The sequence below is a fragment of the Botrytis deweyae genome (genome assembly GCF_014898535.1).
Source record: "Botrytis deweyae strain B1 chromosome Unknown BDEW_002, whole genome shotgun sequence".
Taxonomy (NCBI): domain Eukaryota; kingdom Fungi; phylum Ascomycota; class Leotiomycetes; order Helotiales; family Sclerotiniaceae; genus Botrytis; species Botrytis deweyae.
Genome location: NW_024066209.1, coordinates 794,457 through 822,159, shown reverse-complemented (window position 1 = coordinate 822,159; position 27,703 = coordinate 794,457). Strand labels below are relative to the sequence as shown.

The 27,703-nt window shown below is 42.4% G+C and overlaps 9 protein-coding genes across 9 annotated transcripts; 2 read left to right on the top strand and 7 right to left on the bottom strand.

Annotated features, from left to right (window-relative positions):
* Positions 1-384: 384 nt before the first annotated feature.
* EAE98_000947 (uncharacterized protein) lies at positions 385-1,937 on the top strand (the record flags this gene model as incomplete). Its single annotated transcript, XM_038948564.1, has 2 exons — positions 385-493; positions 550-1,937. 2 exons carry the CDS (start codon positions 385-387, stop codon positions 1,935-1,937), a joined length of 1,497 nt encoding a protein of 498 aa, XP_038814830.1.
* A 2,016-nt stretch (positions 1,938-3,953) lies between these two features.
* On the top strand, positions 3,954-4,757 carry EAE98_000946 (uncharacterized protein; the record flags this gene model as incomplete). Its single annotated transcript, XM_038948563.1, has 2 exons — positions 3,954-4,132; positions 4,190-4,757. 2 exons carry the CDS (start codon positions 3,954-3,956, stop codon positions 4,755-4,757), a joined length of 747 nt encoding a protein of 248 aa, XP_038814829.1.
* Positions 4,758-5,173: 416 nt separating this feature from the next.
* On the bottom strand, positions 5,174-7,456 carry EAE98_000945 (uncharacterized protein). Its single transcript, XM_038948562.1, has 8 exons — positions 6,993-7,456; positions 6,885-6,943; positions 6,752-6,834; positions 6,652-6,693; positions 6,466-6,588; positions 6,327-6,387; positions 5,717-6,271; positions 5,174-5,641 (listed from the first exon to the last, which is right to left on the bottom strand). Exons 1-8 carry the CDS (start codon positions 7,302-7,304, stop codon positions 5,578-5,580), a joined length of 1,299 nt encoding a protein of 432 aa, XP_038814828.1. The 5' UTR covers positions 7,305-7,456; the 3' UTR covers positions 5,174-5,577.
* A 929-nt stretch (positions 7,457-8,385) lies between these two features.
* EAE98_000944 (uncharacterized protein) lies at positions 8,386-10,201 on the bottom strand (the record flags this gene model as incomplete). Its single annotated transcript, XM_038948561.1, has 2 exons — positions 8,386-9,540; positions 9,596-10,201. 2 exons carry the CDS (start codon positions 10,199-10,201, stop codon positions 8,386-8,388), a joined length of 1,761 nt encoding a protein of 586 aa, XP_038814827.1.
* Positions 10,202-14,332: 4,131 nt separating this feature from the next.
* EAE98_000943 (uncharacterized protein) lies at positions 14,333-15,879 on the bottom strand (the record flags this gene model as incomplete). The annotated part of the gene is made up of 4 exons (XM_038948560.1): positions 14,333-14,694; positions 14,749-14,970; positions 15,020-15,445; positions 15,507-15,879. The coding sequence occupies 4 exons, from the start codon at positions 15,877-15,879 to the stop codon at positions 14,333-14,335; spliced, it is 1,383 nt and encodes a 460-aa protein (XP_038814826.1).
* A 1,467-nt stretch (positions 15,880-17,346) lies between these two features.
* On the bottom strand, positions 17,347-17,955 carry EAE98_000942 (uncharacterized protein; the record flags this gene model as incomplete). Its single annotated transcript, XM_038948559.1, has 1 exon — positions 17,347-17,955. The coding sequence occupies one exon, from the start codon at positions 17,953-17,955 to the stop codon at positions 17,347-17,349; it is 609 nt and encodes a 202-aa protein (XP_038814825.1).
* A 792-nt stretch (positions 17,956-18,747) lies between these two features.
* Positions 18,748-20,182, bottom strand: EAE98_000941 (uncharacterized protein; the record flags this gene model as incomplete). The annotated part of the gene is made up of 2 exons (XM_038948558.1): positions 18,748-19,320; positions 19,379-20,182. 2 exons carry the CDS (start codon positions 20,180-20,182, stop codon positions 18,748-18,750), a joined length of 1,377 nt encoding a protein of 458 aa, XP_038814824.1.
* Positions 20,183-21,343: 1,161 nt separating this feature from the next.
* EAE98_000940 (uncharacterized protein) lies at positions 21,344-23,196 on the bottom strand (the record flags this gene model as incomplete). Its single annotated transcript, XM_038948557.1, has 3 exons — positions 21,344-21,361; positions 21,427-21,459; positions 21,577-23,196. The coding sequence occupies 3 exons, from the start codon at positions 23,194-23,196 to the stop codon at positions 21,344-21,346; spliced, it is 1,671 nt and encodes a 556-aa protein (XP_038814823.1).
* Positions 23,197-25,406: 2,210 nt separating this feature from the next.
* On the bottom strand, positions 25,407-26,089 carry EAE98_000939 (uncharacterized protein; the record flags this gene model as incomplete). The annotated part of the gene is made up of 2 exons (XM_038948556.1): positions 25,407-25,759; positions 25,825-26,089. 2 exons carry the CDS (start codon positions 26,087-26,089, stop codon positions 25,407-25,409), a joined length of 618 nt encoding a protein of 205 aa, XP_038814822.1.
* Positions 26,090-27,703: the final 1,614 nt, after the last annotated feature.

Below are 27,703 nucleotides of genomic sequence, written 5' to 3'. Positions count from 1 at the left end.
TCTTTCCTATCATTATCATTATTATTACTCGATCTCCATAATCTCAGTCACTCAAGGGCAGCACTTGTAAGACGCAGTTGAATCTCGAACATCGCAAACAGCACCAGCAAAAATCTCCTGTTCTGCGAGCTGTCTTCAGTTTGATTGACGTTCGCGAATCCATTATTATCTCTTCACGTTCAGGAACCCCAAAACTTCATTTCGTTATCATTCCATCAATTCACAATAACATTGCCGATCTTGCCAACATTCCACGAGAACTGAGTTTCATCGCCTGGCCGAGAAAGAATCCGATATTTAAGCATTTCCAGTTGGCTGAACGCGTTGAAATCTTGCCTGGGGCTTGAGCTCATATCTCGGGATTCGAAATCACAGTTTTGAAGAATGGCAGACGAGCATCACGATGTCATAGAGGGCGCAGACGCAACCGAGCTCAATGCAGACTTTAATGCTACTGGGCATGCATCCACCATAAGCGATTCTAATCATGAAGGTATGAGATCGGCCATTTCTGCATTCGTAGATTGTAGCTGATGATGATATATACAGATGACACAGCGATCGATGGCACCCCTGAAGTATTGGCGTCAGAAATGAATGCAGATACATTGGATGAAGATGTAAGTGCCTCGAGTGAACAAAGAGACGGTGAAAATACTCGAGCAGACACAGATTTGTCTAAAAACGGTGAAGAGAGCGAGCGTCTTCGTGAAAATACCCAGCAGACTGATAGTCCTGATGATTTGCAACCTCAACCTGGCAGATCCAAAGAAAAAAAGTCTTCACTCGCCAAAAAATACATCTCCTTCAGCAGTGGCGCACTCATCAAACGTTTACGAAACCCTGGTAACCGGTCTCCGAGAGAACTTGATTATATCGCAGGCCTTCTGAAGAAAAAAACAGGTCCAGTGATTCATCATGTTATCGAGAAGAAAGTCCGGAGAAGTTATGGTTCTGGGAAAAAGAGATATCATCCAAAAAGTCCTGTCGAGCTACTCGAACTTTTACGTTACATGCCATTACAAGCAGATCTTGGGAAGGCTAATTCTCAGGAAGAAGACAATCGCAGGTGGGCCGTGGTAGACTCCCAAACATTGCCTCGCATGGAAACCAACAAAAAGGAGATAGAATGCCCAGGACTATTCATGCGATTACACGACGCGTCCAGTAAGTCCAGGTTAGACGATGATCATCATGGCTTTCTTTCAGCAGCTTCGGCCTTGCCTCTCCGCACCAAAAAGGAACGCCAAGATTTTCTACGTTTTCATACCTACTGGAGACACCGAGGTCTTACTCAGGGTATTTCGGTCACAAGTCACTTGAGTATGCTTACGTCTGATCACATTTTACCGCGCTTTTATGGCACCCGAAAGAAGACTGAAATGATCTGTGCAAACCTGACTCTCATCAACGGCTATGCGCAAATTGCGGCTGGATTTCCAATCTTACGAGTGACCGATGAAATGCGGCATTACGAAGTGGTTTCCCTCTATGGCGACCAGGAGATGTACGGTATGAGCTTCTTCGAAAATGAATACCTTGTTCCATATTGTGTCGTTCCTGATGCCATCATTACCACTTACAAATGGCGAGATATCGAAAGTTGGATGAAGCAGAGCAAATGCAGCTATCAAGATTGGTACACGACATGGGCAGTTCCAGCATATCAAGCACATGAGAAGGCTCGTGTAGAGGCTCTTGTGGCAAATCCAGACATGTATGAAGACGTCGAGTCTATTTTTGTCGACGATAAGACAATTGATGAGCTAGAAGCCTTGTTTTCTGTCCCTATCAAAAACCCACGTGCTCCTAGAAGATCTCGACTACAATCCGAGGCAGAAAACTTCAAAGCAACTGATTCTGATGAGAACCTTGATTCAAATGGCGTGGAGCGACGTTGGGTTCTTTACGAACAGTCCGGCGATGCAGCTACTTAAAGACCCATATTTCTAAACCTAAGTACTTTCATTTTTGCGAATCGGCGATCGGTAATATCAAAAATATTTTCTATATTTGCAGGGACACAACATGAGCCGTGCCATCTGGAGCCGGACATGACGTTAAATGGGGTTGATCTGGGGGTAACATTTTTTTGAAGCTTTTCGCGAGAACAACTTATTATGACTTAATCAAGTCAGTTGAAATAAGATATCAATAAACAATTAGCGGTCATCATTTACAAATAAACTTCATGATTATGCCAAAAGATCTTCTCACTCAATTTCCAAATTTTCATGCTCTGAAAGTAAGTCATCCGCGTAATGGAATAATTTCAAGGATCCAGTGATCAATATTCTACATTGACCACAAATACAATCTCGTTCTTTCAGGATAGGGTTATCTGATATCTTGTCGGAAAGCTTACCATCAGGAGTATGTAAGCACTTCCGACCGTGATATTGTATGATGTAATGACGCATACATGAAGGGATTGCCCGATGAATGTCGACTGCAAATTTTGCGATCGTTTTTACCCTTTGTGTTCAAATTTCTTGCATCAAAAAGCTTAGCCATATATATGCAATCCTAGAATGATGTGACACTCCTGATTTCGTCGACATCTAATTCATCATTCCATTGTGTAGGAGCTTAACAAATGAATGTTTTCGTGCCTTCATTCCAATTTCCCAGTACAATCTACAAAAGTCGTATCATTCATAAGATTGTCACGAGAAAGTAGAATGTTACGTTGTATTTATCTCAAGATGAATTGCATCCCTCCTATTTATATATAACCTAGTTGGTAGCACTCAGCCTTATTCTTACGTCAACGTGAAACTTTCTGCTAACCATTTTCAATGCGGCTACAACTCAACAAAGCATCGCCACATCCCCGCATCTTAACATCTCGGAAATATAAGAACTTTAAACCTATTCTCGGCTCCATAATTTTTCTTCTTCTTCATCGCTGACTAAATTTTCTTCAGTCCCAGACTTATAATTTCACTAGGCCTCGGTGAATGTCACCTTAAATCCTTCCCCTTTCTCGCTTAGTAAAGGTAGCAAAGCGAACCACTTGAATTAAATTCCGCAGTTCTTGGCACACATGAGTGTCGCGTCTTATCATGGTGGATTGAACGAGAACTTCTGATCCCTTGTTTGAGGATTGCGACGGGCAAATTAAACTTAGAGGAGTAGGAGTAAAAACACGTGAAGACAGCTGACTGCTGTGATTGCGCAATGTTGTTTACAATACAATGGGAAATTGTGCTACGGCGGTGTACTTCTCGGCAAGACACTAGCATCGGAGAGTTCGAGGAACAATTCTTTAGGCTTTTAGCGTCTCTTTGTTGTATGGATTCCCGGATAATGTTCGTTCTTTCAACAACGTCTTTCAACCTTTTAACTTCGCGATTTTGAAGTCACTTCGCATCGAACAGTCTTCGAGGATAAATCAATTCGCGACAAATCGCAATATATAAATAGCACAATGGAATAAATTTCCTGGTGCCCCTTGAGGATCGGATAGATTCGACATTATGATCAAAGGATCATTGTTCGGGGTTCAACTCCAGATGCTTTCTTTAGATTGTGCCTGATTTCCTGTGCCTGAGCTAAGCCTTATCATACTTCGAGCTGTTTCATCCCACACAGTGCTTTTGCTCAGCGATATTCTGTATCGTGGGCCAATGTATCGACATCAATAGATCTAAATCTTGTCATGGAGGATGTTTCCATATTCCTCTACATCCATGATGAGAAGTCTCATTTCATTGACCTTCCTTCAAATCTCTCGAGATGTATATAGAGTTCCAAATAGTCCATCATTTTAACATCATTCTATTCTCATCAACATTCAAACATCTTTCTTCAGTCTCTTTATCCACATTCCTTTGTAACCAACTCACCACATACACTCATTTTATTTAAACATTCTCTTCTTCCAACAATCTTTCCAGACCTTTCCAGAGTCCTTCTAGAACATCTTTAGTAGTATACACTCATCATTCAATATGTTCTCTAAAGCTTTCATCACCCTCCTTGCCATGGCATCGGTCTCCTTTGCAGCTCCAACTCCTGTTGCAGAATCCACAGCTGAGAACCTTGTCGAGCGAGCTGTCGCTTACAAGATGTTCACCGGTGATGGATCCAACTGGCCTGCTATTTCCGCATGGACTACCTTTGAGACCATGTATGTTCTCTTGTTTACCCGTGAAACTGATTTCTCTATGCTAATATAAAATTCCAGGTGGGCCAACTCCCAAGCCGTCATGACTATCTCCTGCAACCAATTCGGCGGTGCTGCCAACAACTCTCCCGCTGAAATAGCCAACATCAAGTCCGCCATTACTTCAGTTGCCGCTTCTTCCGGTGTCGACTCCCGATTCATCCTTGCAATCGTCATGCAAGAATCCGGGGGCTGTGTTCGCGCTCCCTCTACATCCGGACAGGTCTTCAACCCTGGACTCATGCAAGACCACAACGGTGCACACAGCTGCAACATGAACGGCAACCCAATCAGCCCATGTCCAGCTGCCACCATCACCGGCATGGTTAAAGATGGAACAGTTGGTACCTATGGGGTCGTAGGTGGTGGTGACGGATTGCAACAATGCTTGACCCAGAGTGGATCTCCAAAGACCGCTCAAGGTGCCTATGCCGCGGCTAGAATCTACAACTCTGGAACCTACGTCAAGGGAACCGATCTCGGCGCACCGCTCTGGGGTACCAGCTGTTATGCCAGCGATGTTGCAAACAGACTTTTGGGATGGGCCGCTCCGGTCACTCCTTGCGTTCTCAAGAACCCGGTCCACTAAGCGGTTTGCATTATCGACTTGGGTATTTGGATAATCTCTTGATGCCTGTGAAAAGTTTTGTTTGGAATGTCTGGTACTGTAGTTCAGTATCCGAATTGTTTTGGATTTTGGCGGAAGGCTTTTTGCATAGATTTTCCTTTGTTATTGTTTTTGTTTGTACTTTTAAATCGAGACTGGATTCTGTTTGACTTTTTTGTATTCTTTTTATCATGATTCCTAGAATGGGAATGAGTTGGGAGGGAAAAGCTACTTTCGAGGCATATAAACCTATATCATAGATATCCCCTGCAAGAATTATCACGTTTGATTTCATCTTCATTTGCTGCTTTATATACATCTTACTACAGTAGAATAGACTTCATAGAATAGACAGCAAATATAGAGATAAATATGGATTTTATAGCATGTTGTTACTTTCACCCTGCTTTGACGGCGCCAATTGACTTTGTCTAGTGCAAGCTTTGCAAGGTGGGCTAGAATGGTATGATATTGAATGACAGGTGGTTTCAATAATACGTTTTTGGGAGCGATTCGCGAATGAAAAGCTCTAGTTGTCCAGCTGAAATGCATGACATTGTCAGCGCAAACCCTCAGTTATACCCGCTGAAGATTTTTAGTCAGTCTTATGGTCATTTCAGTTTCACAACCAGCATTCTCAGACATGTTTTGAACGTCTGGGATTATAGATTCTTGCCATAAATCTCACCCGCACAGCCAACCCAGGATAATAACTTGGTAACACGAAATAGATGTACACTAGAAATATGTACACTCCCAAGTTTCGCTATGAAAAAATAGCGCATGGCTAATACTGAAACAATCAATCGGAATCCTCCCCGTTTTCCAATTCCACCGGTCCTGGTTTCCTCCCATAAAAGACGACCCTAGATTTTATCAGTCCCAATTCCTCTTAAAATACATAACGATTATCCAAGCTAACAAAGAAATACAAAACTCACACATCAACATAAAAATTAATCCTCTTATTTTGGAGATCCTTCCTGACACCCACCAACAACATTTCTACCTGTTCGGGAGTCCACCCCAACCCCGCCGTCAAATTCCTCATCGTCATCCCTTCAATACCATCCAACAAATTCTGCTGCGTCCACATTGCTAGCAACCTTTCCTTCTCCCCTCCGACCCACGGATTACACGGCCAAAAGAAATGTTTCTCAACGATATCCACGAACCCGGCCTCGGCCATCCATTTTCCGTAGTGTCTTGAATTTGTGACTTTACGCCCGCGGCGCTCGGCGGCGAGACATGATACTCGAACCCATTCTTCAAGAGAGGTGCCGTTTATCGAAGAGTCAATGCTTACTATAGGCATTTGCGGGTCTTGCATCTCAAAGTAACCGCCGGGACGAAGGGAGTCGTAGGCAGAATTTATTACGCCGGCGGGATCACTGAAACAACAGACCATGGCCCGGCCGTGGATGTAGTCGAATTTTTGAGAGTAGTTCCAGGGTTCTTCTGCGTCGTTTACCTCAAAACTACAATTTGGAGGTACACTGGAGACGATTGTTAGTATGGGAGGTGGAGTTTTAGATTGGTATAGTGCGTTACTAAATCGGTTGAATTGGACTGAGATCTGTGCCGATTACTTGCGCTGAAGGATATTTCTGAGCTAGAAATGAAAATAATTGAGTTAGTTGCTTTCAACATTAACAGCATATCGAATAGGTGAGTGGTAAAATGGCCTTACCAAACTCTGTTGCCCACAAGCCAGTTCCAGTTCCAATATCTAAAACATTGTGGAGTTCAGAGGGAAGAGGGGCAAGATGTAATACTCCATCAAACAACAAAGAGAACAAGTGATGTTGCAAATCTGAGATCGTTAATTAATGCGACTACATTAATCACACGATATGCCGTGCCATAGTTGACTTACCCAATCTCTCTTGCTCGGCATCATCATTAGGGAGAATATACTCTAAACGCATGTCAGCGACTGAGCAGGCAAAATCATTATGTATTCCGTTCAAACTCACTTCCCGAATTATATGCGTGATATGTCCGTCCATTTTCCTCTACATATTCGTACACACTGTCTCGAATAGAAGCTGTAGAACTTCTATATCAAGTATCAGCTGCTATATCGTGCTATTTGAATTATAAATAGACAATCCTGCCCACATGAATGAATCACCCATGGTGGAATCTGCATCACTATTATTTGAAGACTGATCGTGTATTAGTCTTGATATCATGCATCAATATTTTGCTACTCACCTGTATAGAATCTACCTCCAATCCCGGTGCATCGGCTATTTGTGGTTCTGTTCCTGCACTACCATGATGGCCATATGAGGATGTGTGAATGTCAGTCGTCACGTTATGATTGGAATGTATGTTAGTAGATGGGATGTGCTCTGTTGAATCTAGGTTGGTTAAAGATACCACCTCCACATCAGTTTCATTCGGCCTCGAGATAGCTCCCTGGATATTTGAGGAGTTTGACATCAAATTCAATTGTTCACCTTCAGTATCGTTCATCGATCGGAATTTTTGATCTGGATCCAGATCCGCACTTGACCCTTCCATATCTTTCAAAAAAATAAGCAATAAAATCAGGACGTTGTACGTTCAAGCCTTATCAGATATCCGCTTATATGATCGTGTGCAAAAGATCTCCGAGATATAAACGGCCTCTTTAACGGCCGGTGCAATCGTACCGATAAAGTATCCAAGTAAATCAGCTAACCAAAATCCATGAGATATATTCCCCGTCAAGCTCTCTTGCTAATCTGTTCTTCAATAAACAGCTGTCAAAGCCGCTCGAAATAAGCATAAAGCGGAGGGATTTTCGGCGTTTGCTATTTACGGGTTAATAAACCGCTAATCCTTGCTTAACTTTATACAGCCAATGGCAGCCAATGAGACCTACTCCTCTACGTGCTTGTCCTGTTATCAGTCCCAGCAGCTAGTGAGATAAATCTTTGCGTTATCCTTGGACTATGAGATGTGCTTACATGACCTTCAAAGGGCTCATCTTGAGCAGTCTAGGAAGGGAGCAAGGGGTAGGGACCACCCCGGCAACGAATATTCAGGAATATTGTAGGTGTGTGTTTATCAGGTCTTCCTTATAATTGTGTAATTTTCCACGAAATGACAAACAAACGCGATCCCAAACTACAGTCTCGCCATCCCCTCGAGAGTTGCCATCTCATCTATCCCGCGAATGATTTTGATCATCAATGCCACATAAGATATCAGACATTGAAGGGTGTTTGTCGCCTGAAGTATCCAAGAGAGTACGATACGTATGAAAGTACATTCCAAATTGCACCTTCACAATCCTGCGGTGAATATGGAACGACAATCGAACGACAAGCAATATAAATGAAGCGAAAAGATTCTCAGGAGAAAGGAGTGTCTCGAAGATTTATACAGGTACTATGAACCCATGTTTTGTAACCCTTGGAACTTCACAAAACATCAAAATAAAATGGCAGATCAACAAATTATAATAGTTGAGTATTTATAATCTAAAAATATATACAGGAGAAGCTTAAGCTTTTAAATTCGTACATCGCCCACCAGTTCTCGTCAACTTTCATTAAGCAGGATGTAAAATCATGACTTTCATGCCATTTACTCGTCAATCATGACCCCTTTGCACAATCTAGTAGACTGGCATTGGGAAGGAGTCAAAGTCGTAGATCCAACTATCAATGGAAGCTTGATCGTATTCGCAAGCCATGGTAGTTCCATTGTTAGACCACATTGGTCTCAATGGCCAAGCGCAAATTTGTTGTTCCTCTCCCTCAAACTCGCCTTGGAGAACTGTGGCATTGAGAGTAGTAGGTGTTTTGCCATTCTCGACCCAGTCGATCAAAACAGCGAGGTTGGTTTGAGGGAATGGTCCATTGGGCTGATACGAGTTGGTAGCACAATGAGCTGCTCCGGGAACCAGGAAAAGACGATACCAGTCGCCGAGGGCCTCGGTACTCTCATTGAAAGTCATGTTGGGATACATGACAGAGCGGACAGACTCGTGATAACGGACAGATGAGGCGGTAGGGATACTATTGTCTGATTCACCATGGAAGTGAAGAACCTTTCCACCTGCTGCTTGGAATGGGGTGAGGTCGGGCCAAGTGGTTTGCAATGTATCTTCATACATTTGCCATCCGGTGTACATCCAATCTCTAAGTGTGTCGTAGGTGACGTTGTCGAAGGTACCAGCGTCAAAGGTAGAGGCATCGAGAAGTTCAACAAAGCGTACTGGGAACTCAGATCCAAGCGAGCTGATAGACAACTCCCAGTTGTTGGTCTCATCATTGTATGTGGTTGCAGCGTCATCAAAAGTTGCAGCTGGCTGATAGGATAAATAAGCCCTGCGACCTTGGGTGTCGCGGAGACCGTCGATAATCTTAGCAGCGACTGCGATACCTTCAGCCGAAATAGTACCATTTTGTGCTGGAAGTGCGGGCTTAGGGTTATATGGGTTTGTAGAAGCGGGAGTTGCAGCACATGAATATGCCTCACCAAGTGTGGAGTTCAGATCGAAGTTTAATTTGCAAAGATCTGTACGGGCAACAACACCATCTGTCCTGCCATCCATAGGATCACAAGCAGCGATTGTGAGGTTCGCAATCATATCCAGCTCACAGGGTGGTGGATAGTAACCAAGGGTTTTTTCAACTACGTTGGAGTAAAGATGCTGGACTTGTTGGTGGGCAAATCGCATGGCTGGAGCACCTGTGATGGCGCCATCCCATTCATCAGCGTAACGTTGAACCTGACTCCATCCTTCACGTCCACCCTCGGAGCATCCCTAAGATAGTCAATAATCAGGTTCTCGATACAGAAAACGACACAGGAAAACATACTTGATAGTAAGAATAAAGCTTGCTGTCTCCCATGCCGAACACATTCTTTGTGAACTGTTTTCCGATCAAGCTCAATTCGTGGTGGGCTTGATAGCCGAACATGAAAAGGGAGTCGTAGTTGGCAGTGCCATTGGCAAGGGGAAAAGTGGTGTAGAAATTGTTAGTGAACCCCCCAAAGCCTCCGTCTGTGATACCTGCACTGGCACCATAAATAATACCACCAGGAAGTGATTGGTCTTGAGAATTGATCGCATAACCACCACCTCCAGTGGACAAGTAGCGACCCTGAAAGTTTGCTGGGGCAGGCAACCAATACTGGACAAGTACTGAATCCTCTCTTCCAGTGTGAGAATAGGTGAAAGTTACATTACAATAACTGATTGTCGCATCTGGGAAGAAGGCATTGCCAGTAGTAGTAGTGTTGGAGACTGCGTTGGCCGTGACGGATGCAGAGTTGAGAGTGACGGCAAGGCCAATAGTAGCGGGATCCGGAAGGGATTGTTGGATGTAGGAGGTTGTGCAGATATCACTGAGAGAAGAATTTGCTGCGGCATTAACAATGCCAGCGGATGCAGCAGCAGTGACTGCCAAGGTAGAAGAACGCATAGTGACTTGTTGATATCTAGAGAACAGAGAAGTAGGATATCACTGGCCACTGAAGAGCTGATGAGAAAAGAAAGATTCTATGGGAAGAGAAAATACTTCAGATATATACTTGGTGTCCCATCGGACTTTGCCAGGATCTAGGCTTCGAGATAGAGCTAGAGCCATGTATTTCGACACTTGAGATATTTGGATTATTTCCCCTGCAGTAAAGTCTTCAGGGTCGATGCATCCTACCGTCTATGGGTGACGTAAAAGGCAAAGGGGTCTCCTTCTTGTCACATTAATATCGGGCGGAAATAAACCAGATGGGGTATGGGAGAAGTCAGAATCCATGTTCGAAATTGTATATTGACTAGCAGGGTGCCACGATCGGTCCCCACAATGCTGGCACAGGGCTTCCTATTTGGCGAGGACTGCAGTAAACGGATGAATGCGAACTATTCATCATCCCGTACTGTTTCGAAACAAAAAGCAAAAATCGGAAGTATGTAGTCATTGAAACACCTTGGAGCATGTCAAGAACTGGTAGACAGGATTGTTATGCATAATACTACAAGGCGTGGAAAGTATAAATCGCTGAAGAAAAAACATAACTTGGTGAATGCTAAGATTGAAGTTGACCCTTTCGAGGTCATCAAAGCTCAAGATTAAACCCACATTTTTATCAGTAACCTTTAGAAATCGTTGCCGGCGGGAGCTATGGGGCTCAAGACTTACGCCTCCAGTTCCATGCCAAGGGTGGTGAGCCAGAGAAGTACCGGAGTCTGGGGATATGAATGTAGACAACCGAGGTGGCCGATTGTGTTTTTTGTTCTCCTTCTCTTTCTCTTTGTTGTACGGCCAAGAGCGCACTGCGATTATTCAGCACACCAATCGAATCTATCGTAGTATCGTTAAGGCTACAATTACTTCCCATCCCCCAGAGAGACTCGCTTCTGTCCCAAGCTGCATAAAAGAATCGTCGGGGAATCGGGCTCGAAACATCAGAAGAATTACATAATTGTGTTAGCGGCGCTTGTCTGAATATCGGTAGTGTGTTGCAGATTTTGGAATTTGCCAAGATTTGTACCATACTATGATATTAGATGTAATTGAAGGACTAGGTCGATCTCATCTATGGATAAATGGATCGTGGACCTTGGCTGCCAGTTGCCATTACATAGCTAATAGTTGCATACGGGACCAAGAAAAGACGCGCGTGCATGTTCAACCCAGACATGAGGAACTAGGAAGTCTGTTTAAACTCAGAAACAAAGTTGGGCAGGTGGGAATTCGGAGCACAATCTTTTTGGTGATGATAGAGAAGGGGTCGAATCATTCTAACGCCATTTGCAGTATAATTGTGAACTTGGAAGTCGATGGTGGTCGGATGATGCCAGTACTGAATTACGGAGTACAGGATCTTTTGGGCTTGGGCAACATTCGTTGTGACACCTGCCTAGACAAGTAAGTTTTGTAAAGCTGTATCGATGCAAATGTCTTTTTGGTTGATACTCGCAGCCACGATGTACTGCTGAGCTTGGCAGAGCTATAATTCTCGGTCCCGAACGAAGAAATGGGTCCGCCATGGATTGCGTATTAGCGTGTCTATGCCACCCCTGATTGAAATCACACGCTTGCACCTCTTTCTTCCTCGTTTTTGACTGCCGAGGAGAATGGGGGTTAAAAGATTAACCTTATAGGTAATAATGTGGAATTCTACTTAGTCTCTCGGAACCGAAAAAGTTCGAGTATGGATGGAGATGTTCTGACTGAATTGTGGCGGCCGTAGGAGTTCAAGCCGTGGCGCAATTTGCGGCGTAAAAATTTAGCAGCTGGAAGGTTACCTAGGTAATCATTGAGAGCACAGTATCTGGATTACACTTTGTTGACATTTTTATCATGAGCAAGTAAACATCAAAGAGTGAAAATTTATGTTGCTTTTTACTACCGAGTTATTCCTTTCTGGTCTCCTTCAACATCATTACACAGCACCTACCATCAAAAGCAGTCATTCAGATTTCACTTCAGACTCATCTAATGTCTATTGTTGCTACCTAGGTAGTCTTCTAGTATCTCCCCCCTCAAAACTTATTTCAAGAAGCTAATGATCTTTTTCAAAAAAAATTCAGAGTCGATTTGGGTGCGCCAATATGGACTGCTTGTTCGACTGATACTGATTGATTTGGAATGGAATCCGGACAAAGATAAACACGCCAAAGCACAGAGAGGACATCTGCTACATGCAAGTATCTCTATCCATTTACATGGAATAGAGGAATGCATGCGTAAGAATAACTCCTGCTACCGTTATAGTCTTACTTTATAGACCATTTTACGATAATATACGGGCTGGGGATCTTCTCGAGAAGGCCTAGGAAGTTGTCCTCATAGCAAGCAAGTGCATGTTATTGATACTTCTTCAGCTTCAGGGACGATTCAATGACCGCTCAGATCATGTTAGATTTATGTTGACTCACATATTCAGTGAAGGTTCTTTGGACGTCATCGATCATTGATTTGATGCAAATTCTGCTGTATCTTCTAAACTTTATTCAAAGCGACCACCTTCTTGGTACCCACGATCTTAGGTGTTTCCCAATTATACGCAATGATGTCTAGGAGATTTTGCTCGACTATTCAGTGAGTGAATGCACTCTCCTCAATTATCACTTCCTTGTTATCTCGACTTTGAGATCAAGTTTGAACTCATGCGCGGTACAGCGTGCTACATCACTAGCACCGTGTTTATTCCATCAAACGTTCGCACCTCTCTTCTTTCCTGCCATGACTGGCAAGGCCTATGCAATAGTCTATTCTTCGACGTCATCTTCCCAGCTTTCTATACCAAGTATAACATTCCGACGTCACCTTCACTGGAACCGTCTTACAAGTAATGAATAACCTCAAAGTATAGGTAATCCACCAAATCCCACATATACCGCTTCACCAACCAGTTTTAAATGCCAAGAATTTCATTGCCACAAATCTTCACCACAAAGCCAATTTTGAAGTTCCTTATTGTTTAAAAGTGTGCTTGATTCAAGGTATCAGGAAATCTGGTGTATTCTGCGGGATGGCAGGTGTCAACACTCTTTCTAATACATCAAGTCCTGCTCCAATGTATCCCTAAGAATTTAACATATGAGTCAATGCGTGCTATACAAGTAGGATTAAGCTGATCTAAAGCTCTCTAGTACGCATATGCATATATAATGCGTAGGTATGCACTTGGTCCTCTACTAGAATACGTTCAATCGTTTTCTTCGATAGAGAGCAGCGTCAAGTTCATCTACATTATTGAGAACCTCCATCAAATGAGCCAAAAAAAGAAGGAAAAGAAAGAAGGAAGAGGAGGAAGAAAAAATGAAAATGAAAATAAAAAGAAAGAAGAAAGAAACAAAGAAGAGAAGATGAAGAGAAGAAATGCTAACTACCCAAAGTGCAGCATGGAATCCACACAACTTATATATCCTCTTATCATTCCTCGACTAGATAAGCACACAGCAAAAGAAGTACCAATACAAACAAACATCAAGATGAAACGTGCAGTATATTGAAGTTCGGACGAGACTTCCCGCAAATCTGAATGAAATTTCATTTCATGTCCACCTTCAGAATCCAGATACAAGGTTCGCAAGGACCGAGGAAACTTTAAATGCAACGTTAATCGGAACCTTAAAAAACGGGTTGAAAAGGGGCTCGGAGTAACCTGGAATGGAACGAGCTTTATTTAATTGAAACTTTAAATACGAGTTGATATCTGAATGAGATTTGTACAGTGAGGAAAAGGAATTTTCGGACGAAATGATGAGAAAAAGTTTGATAGGCTATGAAGTGTAGAAACGAATGCGTCGTTCTTCAGATACCTTGATTGAAGGATGGGTGTGTGTATATGTGTAAATCTGGCCGAGAGTTGTGAAGTTTCAAGTGCGATATGCGACGAGAGAAGCGATACAAAAGAATGGTGAGATGAAAGGGGTCTTCGTAGAAAATGTACACTTGTATGATAAGATAACAAAGCATCGTGCAGCACACCGACTTCACACATCAAGACCAATTTATCTTAACAAAATTATAGCATTAACATAACATCATTTAAGTTATACAACGTCTCTCCAAATAAACTAGGTGCGGTCAAAATCCATCCACCTAGTTAAACCCTAAAAAATTTGTAGTACAAGTAACGTCCAACGCGGTCTCATTAACATTAAGACAATAAGCCTCATCTACACCTTTAGGACTCAAGACGTTGATGTCACTCGCGACGATATTGTTGCAAACTGACTCGCTCGAACAAGCAAATGTACCAATCTGTGGTTGGTATTTGGTGCTGGTTTTTCCGGTGAAGTTTCTGAAAATAATATCGGTGATGGTGAGAGGGGAGGGGAATTCGAGACAGAGGGTTAGGTTCTTTTGACCGTAGCATTGGTCGACCTCGATGGCGTAATCAACATTATCGATGTACATTGTGTCGTAAGTGATGTTGTTTACTCTGCCAGATCCTCCGCCTCCTGTAGGTGTGTTAGTTGTGTAATCGGTAGATGAGCGTAGGGGAATTTTCTTACCTTGGAGATCACCACTGAGAGCTGATGCGGTGTTTGGCCAAACCTTGATACGTGCACCGTCGGTGGCGTTGTGCAATGAGGTGTTGTAGACGTATACGTTTTCGACGATATCAAATTCTCCAGGATATTGACCGAGGGATCCAACGGAGATTCCGTGAGAACCATTGCATAAAAGGTTTTGAACTAAGATGTTTGTGCTGTTGGGCTTAAAAGATACACAATCTAGAATTTGATTAGCAAGGTTTCAAAGTCCGGAAGTAAGGGTATTTACCATCTCCATTGTTGATGACAGAGTTCTGGATAACAATGTTATCACTTCTGTATGTGTCCCATCCATCAGTGTTCTTTGCAGGGTTTTTGCTCGAGCTTCCTCCGGCAATGTTGATATTGTTGTACACAACATTGCTTGAATTTGCAATGAAGTTGTAGTACTCTGGTGAATAACGTAGAACCAAATCGCTCAAGATAGAGTCCTTGAGTCCATCAATTCCGACAAGGACTGGTCTGAGTGTGTAGATGTCTTTGGCGTAAAGATCGTACCAGACTTGGCCATTTCCATTAAGGGTACCACCACCATACATAAAGACATCCTCTCCTCCAAGCTTGAAGAATGAGGTCACGTTTTGGAAGACGAATGGGAAGGCATTGGCTTGCCAATAATCTGTATCGTCCGAGAAGAGGATTTCACCCTGAATGTCTGCAATATTCATTAGTAAAAGAAATATGCATTGATTGGCGTAGTATTGGAAATTGCATACCGAGATCAATGTGCTTAAGGAAAGTCCAGTCCATTGCTGTGCCAACCAAGTACGTCACACCTTTACTGAAAATTACATGACCACCGTTGTTACACTCGTTAAGTGCGCTCATGATGGCTGGAGAGTCATCTGTTCCATTGCCGGAACTCTTGACATAGCATGTCTTAGTTCTGGCTGGCGGAGAAGGTGCAGGTGTGTTTGGAGTCTTGGGAGAGTATTGCACGTTTGGCCTTGATGATAATGATGCGTGCTTTGGGTGACCTCTACGAGCGAGCGCTTGATCCAATGAAGCGTCTTGCAATGTAGGGTTTGCAACTGCAACTGCAACTGCAGCGGAAGCAATTGAAAGAACGGAGCTCAATTGAAAATGCATCTTGAAGTACGAAACCGATATTTCAGTTGCCCAAGTGATTGAAGAAGTAGCTTGGCAGTTTCCATAGCTCTGCTCGGGGTCTGGTAGGACTTATATACTGCCCTGTCTCCAAATTAAATTGAGCATGAAAAGCCTCCATATTACTTTCAGGGGAATTAAGGAGATTCTATTTCTCCGGACTTGTTCCCTTGGCTTGGGTTCGGTGACGAAGACGGTGAGCTCATGATTGGAGCATACGCCTGTCATTTCATCCCATCTTCAAGAAAATATGGAGATAATCTCGTCCCCAGATTATCAAGGGAAAACATGGGGGAATGAAACCCCGCATCAATTTGTAGCCCCATATAAGTTTTAATAAAATGTATTGGTTCATTTTGTTTTTTCAGGTACAAGAAAGCTTCATCCTTGTTTTGAGCTCTCTTTGCACTTGATTATTGGTGGAACTCGATAACTTCTTCCGACCGGTGAGCTGTACCCTTGCGGAAGATCTATCAGTCAATGCTACCGGCCATGGTCAGTCTCAGAAAGTGTCACTTGTGTTTATTAGGGTTCTGGATATTGCTCGGAACCTCGGACGAGATAATATACTGAAAGCGACGGGTGGAGATTAAAATCCACAAAGGGACCGAAGCACTGGAGCACTGATCATGCGAACTATCACGTGACTATTTGGACATGGTGTATTCCATCTCTGCCTTTTCTCATCATAATTCTCAGTCCTCGCCCTTTAAGAGCTCGCTTTGTTACGAATCGCGACTCTACTTAGCTGGTAGCAAGCGTAGATCAATCGAGAAGATATTGCTGAGCTTACAAAAAGGAAAACAGGCAGCCAGATCTCTTGCAGGCAGAACATTAAGCTTCAGGGGTAGTCCAATGTGTCAAATCGTTCAAGTGTTTGCGTTTGACAAATCCTTATCATGCTTTCGGAGGACATACCGTTTATCTCGTTCAAATTCCGGCCCTGAATAGGGGCCTTATCTCGTATCGTTTTTGGAAACAACATCGCATGTTTTGGGTGGATACAGCGGGTACTGGGATATCTCCGGTATGGTTTGGTGCAGCGATGTTTCATTCTTCTTCAATTCACACTATCTAACGGGTAGATCTAGCGGAATCATCCGGGAAATGCAAGATGTAATGCGATGCAGGCGGCTGATATGCCGACATGCTCGTCGATCCCCTATCAATGACCCACCTTTCAGTAGTAAAAATAAGTATGAAGGGAACTGATCCGAGTCGCCTGTTGATTCGAAAACAAGCTCCTGTCATATTGCGGAAGAGAAATGCAGAGCGTCAGAGCAATTTTTCATCATATTGAGGTCTGCGCTCTTGATGGGTGCATGCACAGGAAACGAATCCTGATGACAGGATAGAGCAAACAGGTATCCTGTATATTAACGGCTCGGACCTTGATGCCTGTAATGAGCAAGAAAAGAATCCTCAGGGGCTCGGTATTCGCGGGAAGAGTCATGTTTTGTAATCTTCGAAAACCCGTTGTGGCTGCTGCCTCTGCACGCCTCTCTTCTCAACACTCAGTATGTGGACTTGGCGCGTTGTTTCTTTCGTCAAAACATTTCTGAATGACATCGAAAGGATTATTCTTCGCCGATAGTCACGATCAATCCCTCTTCCGGCTTCCCGATCGGTCTGAGTGCATGCTGGCAAGAGCGAAACCGGTATCTTGCTCGTGTGGCTTTCAATGATACCTGTCACCACCACCACCAGAAAGGTCGGCACGTTCGTTTGATCGAAAACGGAACTTGATTCAAGACGGGAGGCGTATTGCGGATATTCTGCATGTCGAATGGTGTGTATATGCTTTCGAAGTCGTACTGTAGTTGAGCTCCTAGCCATCTGATGTTGTAAAAGAGCTCGTTTTTCAATTCCGTCGAGGGACTCACATAGTAGGACGTGGTCCAGTAGCCCGGTTCCTGGAGCTGAGAATCGAGATGAAGAACTCTTGATGGAAATGCTGTGCTCGAAGGAGTCTACACGTATTAGCATAGGCTCATGGTAATGGTAAAGATGTATCTTGGTAGGTACGCAATATACTACGAAGAAGGATTTCGATGACATTTTCAACATCCTCGAAGCAAGGTGTGGTTACAATATACAGACAGGGACAAGGTCCTTTGAACGCTAACAATGCTAAGGACCGTCTATTGGACTTTGGATAGTGGAGTATGCTGCATGCTTATGAGTTTACTGGATCGAAGGATGGCGCACACTTTCATCCGGCGGGGCCACCGCATAGAATCTAACCAACAAATTTCCCAGGATATCGGTGGGGTGATGCATTTCAACCTCAATTTAATCACGGGAATTCTTGTTGAGAAGTGTGCTTTGAGGCAATCGAACCCTACATCCCCTGCCCTCGAGCGGATCAAAGATGCAGAGAGGCAATACAGATCAATCCTACTTCATACTACAGGGAAAATGATGATATCTAGGCATATAGCCGGCGCAGAATAGCATGGGAACCACTACCCGGAGTGAAGACTTCATTTCTCAAGCAAATCACACAACATTTCAAAATTCTGAAGAACACCAAGAATATGACCCATCACAATAATAAACAACTTTGGCATACCCCTACATACAAACGCTCACGATATTTGAAATTTTGCCGCTGATGCCGTTGATCAAAGAAATTACAGATCCTGGACAATTACCCTCCAGACAAGCTATAGCAAATAGACAAGGAACCGCAACATTAGATCCCAGTACATACAATGAACGAACCCCCAGCAATGCAATGTTTTGATAGCAAACGAAATGTGCATCTATTCGATGTATCAAAGCAGATCTGCCACCCTTACAATACACAACAAACACTTTGATACTCTGTCCTCCAACAAATTTTCATGGTTAGTATTGGTTGCTCGCGCACATCGGATGAACTTGCATGAACTGTGGATTTTGACTGTCCATAAAAAGCGGGTCTTGGTCATCGGGAAGCACTCCTTGGCAATCCTCAAATCTGTAGAGATCGTATGCAGGATTGTAGCTTTCCTCTTTGATAACGGGGCTGTAAGTTCCGGAGCTCTCTGGGGCAGGTGTCAGAGGTAGTCGTCGTGGAGATCTTGGAACAGAAGTCACATCTGAGGAATGGAATTGGCTACCTGGATATCTTGCCGGATCAGATCTCGAGGGCGTTGGGAGCATTCGTCTTGAACTTGAATCATCTCTGCCTCTTTGACGTTGTAACTTTCCCTTGCTAGCAGAGTGAAAAGAAGGCTTTCTGATTGCGTTATAATTGTGCCGACCTAGATAGTTTTGACTTGGATTGCTTTCTGCTTTGGCGTATTTCTTGTTGCCTGTCCCCTTGCGATATCGAGTTGTAGACTGAACTCCATCTCTGATTGCGAAATCTTCCAAAACCCACTCAGTGGATTTTTTCGTTTCCTCTCCAGGAATTTTCCGTTCTGTCTTTTTGAATGCCTGCCATTGAAGATATTAGCCCCAGAATTGCTGAGCATACTTGATCATAGAATCTTACAGCGTTCATTGATAGATTGTGACGAATGCTATTCATCCAACCTTTGGTATCCGAGCTCCCTTTAGTAGTGTTTTCTCTGAACCAACGATAGATTTCTTGTAGGACCATGGAGTGATCTGGGGCACTCATCAATGCTCGATAGATCAATTTTGCGTATGGTTGCTCATCTGCGCCATGACCATCAGCGTCGACATCCATTGCAGTAGGTTCGCGCGAACTGTGTCCATCTTCTTCAGAGCATAAGCTGGAAGGAGATGTAGAGTTGATGGCTTTGTGTGTAGTATCCATCATGATGCAATCGTCAGATCTTTCGCCATGGTCAGCCCTCGATGATACCATAGATCCAAAATTGTCGCGAGTATCAAAAGGATATACCGGTAATGTCATGCCCATATTAGCATAAGGCTGTTGCCAGGTAGTTCGAGGAACATTATCGAAAGCTTTCAAAGAATTTTGTTGTTCAAGACCAGAAAGATCAGCTGGACAATCGTAAGAGTAACCATTCTGGTCATCCGCAAAGACAGAAGTTAATGGCGCTTGATGGGACCAAGATGTTAAGTTTTGAGAGCCCGGCATTTGCGATGTAGTAAGGTTATAGTCATTATTGGGCATAGGAGATGATGTTGAACTAGCCATGAAGTACTGCTCTTGACCCATTCGAGGTAGACCATCAAATGATGGGAATATAGCATCAGCTTGCGAATGTGCTGTTGTTTCAATATTCTCCGAAGCTTGAAAGTCCCAAGGCAAATCGTGATGTTGAGAATTCTGCTGAAAGTGATCGGAATCCATATTGAGGACCATCTGAAAACAATCTACTCAACCTCGCTGCCGATGATGTGTCTATTGAACGAAGTGCTACCCTTAAGATGGATTGCTCTATTGTAAGACGATAGTGTCTGTCTTCTCGGAGAATTCAAAGAATTGGGATAGCAAAGGACTTCGGGTGTAGTTATTCAAAAGAGGAAATCTAGAACGCAAGAAGCAGTGGGAGCATTGAAAGCTTTGTGACTATGGGCATAGAGTCCTGAAAAGACAAGGCCATAATGCAGGAGAGCGAATGCCAGCACATGGATGCAAGCCTTTGACGTGTGTGCAAACAGGCTCCCCGGACAGCAACATTCCAAAAACAGTGTGAGCTCTACAATGACCTATTCATAATAGCAATCGCTTGTTGTTCTGCTGTAAATAGGTGGGCTGCAGTTCTGCACATCCAGGTAATACAGAGAGAGAGGAAAACGGGATGCTGCATAACGCTAAAGATTGTGCCAGGAGAGGCATTGTTTGAACTTAAACCTAGAAGAGTATTCTAATGTTTCACCGTCAGCCTCGAGCGGGCACAATCACAAAGAATTGTCTGGTTCAATTGTTCTTGATTCTTATTCTAGAAGGAACACAGAGATGTTTTTGTTTGAAGTAACTGGAATATGTGGAAATCAGCCACCCGTAAAACCGTTTCGACTTACTCAACCAGCAATCTTAACGATACCCACGAACGAAAGCCGAACCGGAGTTTTGTGTCAAGTTTGAAAATGCAGCTACTTTGCATTGAGAAAAAGGTCTAGTAAACCTCTAGATTCCATCCCACTACTGCTTTAAACTGTGCCAATAGTACCAAATTATTACTATTAAAGCCATTAAGAAAGGTCATCAGATACACAAAGAATGTTAATAATCTCAATTGTATTTTCCGGTGTTAATGCTTCCATGTATAGATAGTGTTGATGATCTCATTTCATTTTTCCGTGTTAACGCTGCTCTCATGCATCGAATCGTTGCCGTCATGTACGTAGTATTATTTTTGACGGAAGTACAAGGTTCCTTTGTGTGATATAACACACGTGGAAGAAATCTGGGGATGTTTATTTGTGAGCTCAATGATTGCTAAAGAAAAATCTCAACCAAATTGATACTTCCCAAACTCTGGTGCCACAATGAGGCAAGCAGGAAACTCGCGAATCGTGATTACTTTCGGTAGTATATCTGAATGACAAATTAGCTTCAATCAAAAAGTGGGAATATTGTGTTTTATTATGATTGTTACTGACCTTTTTGAATTGAAAGTGTAATTGGAGAATACCCTGGTGAACATGTCAGCAAGGAACAAGCTTCAGAGACAGAAGTAAGGTTTAGAGGTTGTCACTGCATGACGGGTAGACAAGATGCAGAACAACAGAACATTAAAGCCACACACATACCTTGTCAAAAGTACTGCGAAAGCCACGATCTTTCTTCGCAGAATAATCCCATTCTTTATCAACAATACGGAAGGCTATGTCCTCATAAGGAGGTCCCGCTATGAAGCGAAGTAGACACGTATCTTCCTCTCCAGCAGGCGCAAATGATTCTCCTCTCTTTCGACCATGTTCCCGAATGATTCGAAATGTTGGCGCCTTCGCTTTGTCAATAAGATCGGGATAAAATATGTTGAATTTGTAACCCTGGACAACTTTTGGAGGGGGATTGTCATGATCGTAATGAGTTTGATTGTATTTGTTCCACTCGTAACCCATTTGAACTCGATTGAAATAACGCGGTTTCCTTGGCCTGTATTTGTCTGCCCATTGAGGAGCCGAAGTTGTTGTAAGACTTTCCTCCGCGGTGAAGATTTCCTCATTCTCATTCACCCCTCTTGCCACCTCTCTATCGTACAATGCTTTTGTAGCTTGTGAGAAATCTTCAGTGACTACGGCGGAAAAGCGCTGTGTACCTGGAGGCGCATTGTTGACAGATGTGCTGGGTTTACTGACGGAGCCCGGAATACTCTTCTCTGTACCAAGTGGACGTAAAGGCACGTAACCTAGCTTCAAGACTTTGCGGCGCTCGGCCACGATCTTTTTGAGGAAATCAGATTCGTCAACAATCTCGCCTGATTTGTCTTCAGTCCGTAGTTTGAGTAACGGTTCTGGGTCATGCTTTTCTGAGTAGGCAAAGTGAGGCTGACGACGAGATGTTTGCACGGCGATCGAATTCGGTATTTCGGATCCCTCTTCAACCACTGGCGTTGGGCCAGACAATAGCACTTGTAACTTCTTTTGAACACTTTCTGCCTCCTCCTGTTGTTCTTTTCGTAAGGCGTCGAGTCGATTGTCCAGCACAGATTGATACACCTTCTTTAGTTTAGCTTTCGCCTTCCAAATTAATAAACTCTTCAAGAGTTGTTCCCAGTAATCTGTATCTATTGGTTCGTTCGAACGGAGCTTTGCTCTAATCTGTCCCTCCAAACTTTCCAGCTGCTCATATGTTTTGGGTCCTAGTAGTTTGTCCACATCTGCAGCAACGGAGCTTACAGCTCGTTCATTAGGACCGACTGGTTTTAATTTCTGACGGCGCTCATGACAGATAATTTGCATCGTCTTCCAATAATCTTGATTCTTTTTGTTCTTCTCCAAAGCAATGTAAGAATTAATGTCGGTCTCCAGCTCTCCTAGTTGCGCATCATTGAGCCCTTCAAACACACCCTCTGGGTCTACAACATCGAGTTGAACCTCTTCTTCGTCGGCATCAAGGAGATCTTTATCGGGATCGATCACTCGAAGAATGACCGCCAGCCAGTCAATTGGTTTTGCTCTTCCTTCTCTAACTCTAATGTCTGCCTTCTTCTTTGCTTGCTTTAGAACGAACGTATCCTCTTCTGCTACCCATTTCTTTGATTGTTCGTCTTCGAGACTTTGGTTGTTGCGATAAGGTCTGGAATTGGAGTTGCCTGCCGGTCGTTGTGGTTTTGAAACTCGATTGGCATCGTCGCGACGAGGAGATGTGATATCTCTTGCCCGAGGCGCACGACCTTCCAACATGGCTCTTCGTCCAGGATCCATGGTTCGTGAAAAAAAAAAACGGTAAGATTTGGTTACTTGGGGAGTAGGGAGTTTGTAGATTATCGAATCACTTTGAAAGGAAAGAGCTCAATTATGCTTGCTGCCTTAGGTTTTCTCTTCCAATTCAACAACAAGCTTGGACATAATTCTGAGGATGTCACATGATCAGGGACTCTGTAGGGCTTATCTGTGTGCATTAGCGTCTCCCCGCGTGCTCCACTCCACTATCACTATCACTGTCTACTTAATTATCAAGCACTTTCCTTCCTTTCCTTCTTCACTCTTCATTGCTTTTGACTCTGACCATACACATCCTAATGTATTGCATTATCATACAATGTGATAAATATAGGAAGACGAATGTTTTTCCAAGTCTTACACAGATGTCACTCGTGCATTTGAGGTCCCGCAGATTTCCAGTGCGCCAGTCGGGAAATACACATCAAGAGTAAATAAAGCATACTATTCAATCGATCAAAGACTGCTAATATATATTCCAGACATAATTCGGGAGGAAAGCCGCGCTTGCATTCGGAGTTAAGAAACCCCTCACACTAAATATTGATTCACAGAGCTCAAGTCCGTGGCGATAGTTGACGGGAGAATACTCGATTCATGCGTAGTTTCAGTTCGTTCGGAGCAGTGACTTACATTGCATCCATTGCAAATCTTCTAGTGAAGCCAGAAAAGTTTATCAAAGGAGCTTCAAAAACATCATTTGCTAAGCGACAACTTCCATTATATATTACTAAAAGCTAATCGATAACACTAAAGTTGATGCCATCCAAGATATGAGTATCAGAGATAATGACACCGAAGACAAGTCCTCATGACAAGATGTGTGAGAGGAAATGCCGTGGTAGTTTGTGGTATCAAAAAGGATCGATCCTATGAAACAAGAAGCTACAAATTAGAAGAGCATTCTAATACTGATCCAAAGTATCTGAAAATGCTTTTGTAGGAAATCTACATCATCATGTAACGAGACGGGATTAAGATGATAGATATGATTCCAATCTAAACACTACTCAAATCCAACAACACCACCCCACCATTATACAAATACAAATACAAATTTCCCAGTAAAACCCAGAACTATATCAGGATATCAAAATACAAGCAAATCTCACTATAATTTACAAACCACCCACCAGCTTTCGACATCAACATATGCTCTGACTCCTTTCCACATCCAAATCCCTCCCGCGCCCTGCACCGCACCCTCCATTCTCCCAATAAAATCCCAACTAACACACCCCTAATTCCACACCCAAATCACCTTCTCATCTTCTCACATCTCCCTCACCTCTCCTCTCCTCTCCCTCAGAAAAATAGCAGAGAAAGCAAACCTCACAAACGTTGACAAAAGCAGATAATACTCTTTACTCTAACTACCTACCTAACCATCCCCTTACGATATTCCTATGAGTAGGTAATATTTCAACATAACTGAACCTATCAGAAATCAAAAACCAGAAATCAAAAACCAGAAATCAAAAACCAGAAATCAAAAACCAGAAATCAAAAACCAGAAATCCAATCTATTTTATTATCAAAGATCTAATTCGCATGTGAGATATCTGTTATGTATTATAGGTTAAAGAATAATCTCATCTCATTCACCCATCTCATCCATCTCATCCTATATACTCAACTTTCACATCATAAAACAAACACAAACAAAAACACAAAGTACCTACCTACCTACCTCCAGCTACCTACCTACCTACCTACCCACCTAGGCCCCAGAGAACCACTAACCAATATCAAGTTTTGTATACATCTTCTTATGCGAAGTACTCATACCCTTGAAATAAGCATCATTTCGATATCTGGATATTGAATTGCATTCAGGAGACGAATTGAGAAGGATGAATTCTACTCCCTCGTGCTCCTCCTTGATTTACGCGAGTTGTGATTTACTTTGTCATGTGCAAGTATATATGTATGTATCCCAAAATATGCTTTGAGGAAATGAATCCCGTGTCCGCAATACCGTGGTTGCCATACTTGATACCTTATTCACGAGAAGATTTTCAGATGTTTTGGAAATCGTTGTCATTCTTGCGATAACGAAGTAGTATGTGTGTTTTGCAAAATTAAATTCTTTCGGTATAATACACTGCATCCACAATCCTCCCGCAAATCGTCAATCTTTCCATCATCTATCATCTATCATGTTGAATCCCCAAATTTCCCTCCATCACAAACTAGTCCTCCAACGGCGGGAATTTTCTCGCAAAATGACTGGGACATTCATAGCCACCTGGATTGTTATCCAGATACTTTTGATGATACGCCTCCGCATCCCACCACTCTCCCGCCTTCAGAATTTCTGTGACCACACCTCCCTTCCACCATTTCTCATTGACTTGCTTAGTAATTTCCCGCGCTTCTTTCTCTTGTTCTTCATTGTGGTAGAAGATTCCAGATCGATATTGAGAGCCTCTGTCTGGACCTTGTTGATTTGAAGTTGTAGGATCGTGCATGCGGTAGAAATAGGTTATCAATTGGCGGTAGGTGATTTGTGCAGGATCGTAGTGGATTTGAAGGGCTTCCGCGTCTAAATTGGGTATTAGTATTGATTACTTCAGAAAAAGACAAATACGAGAGGAAGATATAACATACGTCCAGTAGAACCGGAACACACGGCTCTGTAACTAGGGTTCTCGGTATCGCCTCCAATGTATCCAACACGCGCGTCGTACAAGCCCTTCCCGCTAAACTCTTTGCGATACATGTGTTCGACACCCCAGAAACAACCTGCGGCAATGGTGCATTTTTGCGCGGTTTCAGGGACGGATACTTGTGATGCGGCGGGGGTAACGGAGAGGGAGGAGGAGGATGTGAAGGGCCGGATGAGACGGTTGAGGAAATTGGGCATGGCTGCCATTATTGTGAGGAATATGAGGAGGAGGAAAAGTTTGAAAGAGATGGGTTGGGAAGGCAGATTGTAGAATTTGAGATTATCAAAGATCTCTAATATTGGGTTGGAGGACTTTATTCGGATTCAGTGGTATGGTTGTTTTTGTAAAGAATGTACTGTAGGTATGCGCAAAGACAATTGAGGATATAAGTATCAATATAAGCAAATCTGAAGTGGCAATTGTATCAAGTCGTCATGGTCAATGGAGGGGTTGAACAATAAGAAAAAGCTGGCCCAAGCTTCCACGAATCTGACAAATCATGACTTTGTCCAATAGGAGAGCTTGAAAAGTTCAATTGATTCCACATGCTGAGAGCTGTGCAAGCACGCAATTATTCCAAATCTTGTGGCAACCTTCCTGTTATGGTTGACCGCCATAGGATTCTGATTTCAAAGAGACTCCAGCTGTAAATATAAATCAGAATATCTGTGAGATCTGACTGAACATGGGACTTGCGATCACGAGACCAGTAACCTCAAATGAGGAATTAAAAATACCTGAAAGAGCACAAAGCTCTACAATCTCTAACAGACTAGAACTGCTAGGTAAGGATGAAAGCTCAAAGGAGCTCTTTGCATCTCTAGCCACATACGTCAAGATATTGTACCACCAAACTAAAGATGATCGATGCGCACTTTGAGGTGTGAACACCACGTTTCGCTCTCGGGAACCTACACATCGTTTCGAAGAAGGAGAAGCAGAAGGAAGTTTCTAACTCCATGCCTCAACTCAAGTCTTACAGATGCGCCACAATGCCGAATTCCAAATGCCACCTGCAAATGCCTCACTCCGATCTCGCTATGGTGGTTATACCTCTCTTGACTCCACTCAAGCAGTACGAGGGCGTGTCTTTGATGATTGCTGAGCCCATGCACCACCTTCATTTAATAACAATTCTCTATATAAATTCATATAATAATATATTATTTATTAAAATATACTCACTATTAAAATCTTATAATATAAATAATAATGCTATTTCCAAATTACTAATCAACTATAAAAGTTGTTACTCTTATTATTTTCTATAATAAGGTTATATATTTTTATAATATAAATAATAATATTATTAATAATCTCCTAAAGAATTCTAAATCATTTCTCTTTTCAAGTTATATGTATTTCTTTTATAATTAATAGATAAATATCTAGAATCCTTTTTTTTCTAATCTTTTATTTTATATACTTCTATATATACTTTATAGTATTTATATTAGGAAATTGGAGTAGTTAATTTATATATCTAATTTCCTTTTTTTTTAAGAATTCTTTAATATAGAAAGCCTTATATATTAATATATTATCTAATATCAAATAGATATCAGATTAATTTTTTTTTAAGCTCTTATAGTTATAATTTAAGTAAAGATTTTAAAAAAAAACCTTTAAAAAAGCAATACTGATTTATTTTCTTTTTATTTTAATTTTCTTTTTTATATACAATACTTTATTTATAAATCTTCTTATTAAAAGCAAAACTAAGCTTTTTAGAATTCTTTAAATTATAAGCTTTTTTTTATCTTATTTAGAATTTTTAAAAACTAAATTATAAAATTAATTATATTTCTTATTTAAATATT

Excerpts from the sequence above, each read along its gene's own strand:
- EAE98_000945 (XM_038948562.1), bottom strand. The coding sequence starts at position 7,304 with ATGGAAGGGTCAAGTGCGGATCTGGATCCAGATCAAAAATTCCGATCG. Across the intron at positions 6,589-6,651 it reads TGCCGAGCAAGAGAGATTGG|ATTTGCAACATCACTTGTTC; the intron begins GTAAGTCAACTA and ends TAACGATCTCAG. Across the intron at positions 6,272-6,326 it reads AGTCCAATTCAACCGATTTA|TGTACCTCCAAATTGTAGTT; the intron begins GTAACGCACTAT and ends AATCGTCTCCAG.